General features: G+C 33.5%; 1 protein-coding gene across 2 annotated transcripts; it reads left to right on the forward strand.

Annotated features, from left to right (window-relative positions):
* The first annotated feature begins 5,576 nt into the window (after positions 1-5,576).
* Positions 5,577-7,062, forward strand: LOC147411263 (uncharacterized). 2 transcript variants are annotated; one of them, XM_086446644.1, is made up of 3 exons: positions 5,577-5,830; positions 5,923-6,551; positions 6,582-7,062. In XM_086446644.1, the coding sequence occupies exons 1-3, from the start codon at positions 5,659-5,661 to the stop codon at positions 6,912-6,914; spliced, it is 1,134 nt and encodes a 377-aa protein (XP_086302770.1). In that variant the 5' UTR covers positions 5,577-5,658; the 3' UTR covers positions 6,915-7,062. The 2 variants fall into 2 exon arrangements, with proteins under 2 accessions (XP_086302770.1, XP_086302765.1); XM_086446639.1 differs by having other exon boundaries at positions 5,578-5,830; positions 5,923-7,062.

The raw sequence follows: 7,062 nt of genomic DNA on the forward strand, positions 1-7,062 counted from the left end.
TTTGAATTAAGCTTATATAGAATTGAATCAAACCAAGAATCAAACTGTTATTCATTGTACATGTATAATAATTATTATGAATTATTATTGGAGTTAAGAATAGATTAATGATCTTTTATAAATAAATTAATGATTTTTTATGAATAGATTAGTTATTTCTTGTATGAAATTTAATATTTATTATTATTTTTCATTAAAAAATATTACTTACAATTTATAAAATATTGACAACCCATAGAATCGAACCAACTTTAGTTCGATTTGGATTGGTTTGACTCCGATGGAAGATGGTTCAGTTTTGATTCTTATTTAGTGGAAACGACTTATGTTGGTTGGGATTCAATTTAACCTCAATATGATCCAAGTTGCATTCCTACTACTAATTGGAGGGATTCCCCACTATCCTTACGGAATTGGGAAAGGTAATAGTAATAATTAGGAACTATAAAAGTTTTCTCCATCAATTGAGAGTATCTTAAAGGATCTTCAATTGGACAATTAAGGTTCGGTTGAGGGGAACTTAGTATATGTCTAAGTGACCAAAGAGTTGAGTGGATGCGCCTTTAAGAGTAGGGATGTGAAACCGTCCAATTTAAAAGTATCTCAAATTCAACAAGAATTTTAGAGCACACTTTTTTAATTAACGAATATAAATGATTAAAAAAACATGCCCAAAATTTATTATTAGTGTTTTTATCTTTTGGTAGACATGCAAATATGATTTTAAAATTCGGTTTCACGTCTCGTCCATGCCAGATACTAAGTTGTTTCAGATGAGTTTTCTGATACGTTTGAGACGTCTCGTTCAAAAAATTAAAAAATGAATGTGAGATTTTAAATCTCGTCTAAAAAATTGACTTGTCAATTAGTCTCGTTCACGCTTAATACCGAGACAATTGGAACGATACGTCTCAATTTTGGACGAGTTTTGAAATCATAGATGCAAAAGGAATTAGTAGTCAACGTGAAAGTGGATTCAACGGGATTTGAACCTAGGTTAAGGGATTAATAGTCAACACACATCTACCAACTTAGCTATATTTATGTTCACTAAAATATCGTACATAACAAATTTTAGGTCAAAAATATCATACATCTTAGAGGCTCACTAATTAATGCCCACTTGTGAGAATTTCCCAATATGATCCATTTCTCAATGAGTCATAGAAGAAATAAATAATTCCACCATTAAACCAAATTAATTATTGATATTAATTACAAGTGATTCAAAAAGCCATGGAAATTAGATTGAGGGACTCCATGATCTTTCAACCCAGACTATTGTTTAATTTGATCGATCATGATATGCAAAAATACAAAGTAGTCCATCATGATTGGAGCCTAAAAGGATAAATTGGTTGTTGAAATTTAGAGGGCACTTTCATTATGACAGCAACTCAAGTGGCCAAGTGGAAAGATAAGAGGTGCAACTTGGTCTAGTTTAAACCAAGAACTGAACCAAATTGATAGCTTTGAGGTGGTTTGGTTCGATTTTGAACAAGTTGTGATTCGGTTCCGAATTATGAAAATGGAGAACCAATCAATTTGATTCAATTCTTGGATCAACTTTGTATAGAATTGAACCAAACCGAGAACCGAGCCCTTATGCAATAAATAAATATATACGTATATAATAATTATTATGAATTATTTTAGGAGTTAGGATATAAATTAATGATCTTTTATGGATGAATTAATGATTTTTTATGGAAAAATTACTGATTTATTGTATGAAATTTTATATTTATTTTTTCATTAAAAAATGTTTCTTACAATATATAGATTATTGACAACCCATAGAATCGAACCAAACCAACTTTAGTTCAGTTTGGGTTGGTTTGGTTCGATTCTAGTTCTTATTTAGTGGAATCGACCTACGTTGGTTCGATTCCAATTTGACCTCAAATCGAACCAAATTGCACCCTTGAAGATTAGTTCCTCATTATTAAAATCTTGGAGGACAATTATATCCTCTTAGAAAGGTGGGTATTTAGACTGTTAATTCCATCAACACAAAGGAATAGTTTTCGAGTGAGTAATAAATGATGGCAAGGACATTCGTCTTCTAAATTGATGACTATATCCCCAACTTCATCGAACCAATTCACGACAAATATATTAGTAACTTACAGTATATATCATTTGTTTATAGCTACCCCCAACACACACCCAACAAAAAAAAAAAAAAAATCTCTAACTTCTCTCCTTTCCCACTCCAAATTATCTTTCACTTCTACATTTAGGTTTTCTCCCTTATTATAAAAGTTTTGATGAATTAGGTAAAATGCCATATCGAAAGACTATGCCTAAAACAATGAATATGATATATAAAAATATTAAATATTTTTTACATAAAAAATATACAAATTCTATGCACTCAAGTTCTACTATAAGTACTATGTCAAAATTGAAAATTTTGACAAGAAAATTTGACAGGCCAAGGCCCACAAATTTTAGAAATGAAATTTTGATGGCTCAGGGTCATTGAAAATTTTTATGTTTCCAAATTCGATGGCTTAGAACCATCAAATTTCTCCCATCCTCGATTAATTTGAGGGTTTCGACCCATCAATTTTTTATTTTTTTATAAAATTGGAATTTCAATGTCTTGGTCCATCATATTTTATAAATTTCGACGGCTTTGGACTGTAGAATAGACTTTTTCACATTGTGGAGCCCCTGTAGCAAGGTTCATAATAATATCACAACCAAAATAATTTTTTATGTGTAAGCTAGAGTTGAACCCACGACCTCAAAATTGTTTTTCAATGTGTCAAATCAGCTGAGCTATGAGTTCAAGCCCATAGCTTGTTACACAAAATTAGTATCCTTGTTACATTATTAAAATTATCGCATGTTTTATTTTGTGCGATTTTTACTAGGCTAACACAAATCCTCTTTATATTATTTAATTAATTAATCCAGGATTAGAAACTAGTACGAGCAATGGATCTGATTTTGATGTTGAAAAAAGGTGGACTTAGATCGAATCAGGATAAGTCAATTCTTATTTTTGTTCGATAATGAGTATTGGGTGCATGGTTGTATTAAGTTAAGAAAGGAGAAAAAAGACAATCAAATTTGGCATTTTATCAAGGGATAATTACAAAAAGTAATCAACTTTTGATGTATTTGCAATTCTGGCTCACTGTTCATTTTAATTACCAAAACGTGAAATAATAACAAATTTGGAGGTTTTTATATCTCGCAGGTTTAAAGTGACAATTTAACAGGTTAAACGTGACTAATTGGAAATAGTCACTTTAAACCTGTGAAATTGTCAGTTTAAAACCATCGAATTTGTTACCATTCGGATTTTTTTTTTTTATTTAACGAAAACATGATCATTCACGATTTAGTAATTAAAATGAATAGTTAGCTAGATCGTAAATAACTCAATTTTAACTCATGAAATGGTAATTCACCCTTTTATCAATTCAATTTCAATTTGTTTTGACTACCCAAAATTAGAATTTATTGTATTTAATCTTAATCACTTTTGATTCCCAGTCATTCTAATATTGAAATGGATAAGCTCTCATAATTATGTGGTTTTTCCTTCATTGTTGTTCAATCTTATCCTTATATGTCTTCATTGCTTCAATCTTTGTTTATAAGGTGACACCCTTATCTAATAACATGACTTGCTTTGTCTTATACGTCTTAAGTGACTTGTCACATGCAACATTTTATGAGTTATCTACCTCCGACAAAACGAATCATGCCCAAGCCACAAATCCATCATCACCTTTACGTATGTTTGGATTGAGAGAAGTTGAGAGAAAAGAAACTAGTTAAGAGAAGAGAAGAGAAGATAAACTCAATTTCTCTCCACCATATTTGGATTGATAGGAGAGAACTTGGGACGACTTTGAAATTTTAAAATATCTTGAAACAGATCTAAGGGCAGAGTTGGAATTACAAAATATCTTAAAAGTGTTTCTCTCCATTTTTGGAGAGAAAGAAAACTGACATTTTTTTCTCTCATCTTCTCTTCAATTCTTTTCTCTTCTCTTCCCCACTTAACAATTCAAACAATAGAAATGAAGAGAAACTCATTTATTTTCTCTTTTCTCCATTTCTCTCACCCCAAACACAACATTAAGAATAACTCCAAGAAAGGAGGTGTATGAAAAATGAAAAAGAGTCATGCAAGAGTGACCTCAATATTGTACCTCATATTGCACATCTTGACATGAAAGTGTATAGGAACCCTTGATGCTTTTTCACTCTTATCTCGATAAAAAACGTCTATGATTCTTATGCACTTTCTTATTAGGATGTGCAATGTGAGGTAGGATCTTAAGGGCACTTCTCCATTAATCAATTGATAGAAAGAAATGTACTACTCCAAACAACAACCTAATTAGAGTTTCTATTAGAATACAATAATTTTGGTTTCTATTCCAAACTCTTCAAATTCAATAATCTAAATAGATAGAACTAAGAATCAATAAATGTTACTCTTATTCTTATTTGAGCCATAATTGTCCCACACCTAACCAAGTCAAAGATTTAGAAAATATGAATGAGACCTCGTCTCTAGTCAGTCGTTGTTCTGTTACTAATTTTCTACGATTGAATGGAGTCCTTTTGGATTGTGTGGTGTGTGGTGCATCATCGACATCGACTATCATCAATGCTTCTTAAGCTGATAAAAATGTGAGAACATTTATGAATTATAGTATATATTTTGTTTAATAGATCAACTTTATTTAAATTTTGTATATCAAACTGGATTTGGTCGGTTACGAACCATATTTGAATCCGACCCAGATCAATACCAATCCGCTCCAAACCCGATCCATTGACAGTCCTTCCTAGGACCCCTAGGCTTTTGAGAGTTGGAATAGAGAGGTTTACCCATTATATATGGGCCTGTCCATAATATTGAGCCCATTATGTACAAAAGTAGAAAATAAAAATAACCAAATTAGGGTCCATGAAGAAGCGCGCAGACATGTACGAGATGGGAAGCTACTTCTAGGGATTCTAACAGAGAACTCAATCTCTAGGAAATTCAGATCCTTAATCCTTAAGAAATCTTTGTGTGAGGGGATCTAAGAGTGTGCCCACGTGGAAGTTTTTCAGGTTACGGCCAATTATAAAGGAAATATTACAAATTAACCAACGTTCTAGTCTTTTTTCATAAAAAAAAAAACTAATGGCTGAGATGAGAGGATATCAAACATAGTGATTTCAATTCAGATCCCAAGCAAAATGTACTAAAGAAAAACACTGATTTTCTCTCATCTCAACCGTAGATCAATGCGCATCATCATCAAACGTTAAGGTTAGAGAAGAAAAATATGACCGTTGGAAAATTACGAAAACTGCCATTGAGTAAACGTAAACTTACCAAAAATAATGTAATAAATAAATAAATAAAATCTTAGAAAAACGGCAGCTAAAGTTATCACACGTACCTAATTTGAAGGCGAGATGTCTCAATTTCCACCTTTGCAACGGTAATCTCGTAAATATCTTTCCTTTTATGCCTAATTTTTTTTTACTTTAAAGATTCTTGAAGCTGTCTTTCCTATAATATATATAATCACTCAAACCGATCACTCTCTTAGATTGTTTCTTTTTCTTTTTATATAATAAAATATATAATAATTTGTTTGAGGTTCAGTAGCTTATTCTCTCTTTGCAGATATGGATTCTCAAAGATTTCTGAGTTTTTTGTTTCTGATTTTAATGTGTTTTCTCTCTTCTTCTCAAGCTTATATCTTTAATGTTGGAGGGAAAGATGGATGGGTTTTGAATCCATCTGAGAATTTCAACCATTGGGCTGAGAGGATGAGATTTCAAGTTAATGATTCTCTCAGTAAGTCTCTATCTTTCTATTTCTCTTTCATTGGTTTATTTGATTTATTTATTTATTTATTATTTAATATTATATTTTTGTGGGTTTTGTAGTTTTTAAGTATAAGAAGGGATCAGATTCTGTGTTGGTGGTGAATGATGAGGATTACCAAAAGTGCAACAAAGCTAATCCACTTAAGAGTCTAGTGGAAGGAGACTCAATGTTCAAGTTTGACCGATCAGGTCCTTTTTTCTTCATCAGTGGTAAACAAGGTAGTTGTGAAAAGGGTCAGAAGTTGATTGTGGTTGTTTTGGCTGTGAGGCAGACTATCCATGGTGCACCTCCACCACACACTTCATCTCCCTCACCTTCTCCAGTAGCCCAAACACCTACTACATCACCATCTCCTAAGGCCCATAGCCCAACATCTCCTTCCCCACAGGCCCCAACACCTATATCTCCATCACCAATATCCCAAAGCCCAGCATCCCCATCACCAAAGGCCCAAGCACCTAGATCTCCACCACCAAAGGCCCTAACACCGACATCTCCATCACCACAGGCCCAAACACCTATATCTCCATCACCAAAGGCCCCAACACCGACATCTCCATCACCAAAGGCCCAAAGCCCTATCTCTCCATCACCAAAGGCCCAAACACCGATTTCTCCATCTCCAAAATCCCAAAACCCAATCTCTCCATCTCCAAAAGCCCCAACACCGACATCTCCATCACCAAAGGCCCAAACACCTATATCTCCATCACCAAAGGCCCAAAGCCCAGAATCTCCATCTCCAAAGGCCCAAACACCCATTGCTTCACCACCAATTGCAAGATCACCTACATTATCTCCATCAACAGCTCCAATTGCCAAAAGTCCCTCCACATCTCCTTCACCAGCCAAGACACCCCTGTCACCGTCTCCAACGGCTGACACACCGGTATCAAATGCCCCCTCTGCCAACACTCCAAGTGGTAGTACTTCAGATATTAATGCACCAGCACCAGCACCAGCTCCTTCACCTTCTATGGGTTTAACTTCTTCTATTGCTTTGGTTTCAGGAGTCACTTTTGTTGTTAGTTTGATTTTGGCGTCTTTTTAGATTCATTATTATTGATGCAAAGTGTTTATGTATTTCAAACCATAGGATGGTTAATTTCTTTAGATTCATTGTGTGATTTGGTAATATAAGATTCATGTTGTTGATGATGATGATTAAATGTGGGATCTGGTTTTAATTTGTTCTTTAA

This window comes from Akebia trifoliata, chromosome 1, assembly GCF_017979445.1.
Source record: "Akebia trifoliata isolate Shusen 1 chromosome 1, ASM1797944v1, whole genome shotgun sequence".
NCBI lineage: Eukaryota > Viridiplantae > Streptophyta > Magnoliopsida > Ranunculales > Lardizabalaceae > Akebia > Akebia trifoliata.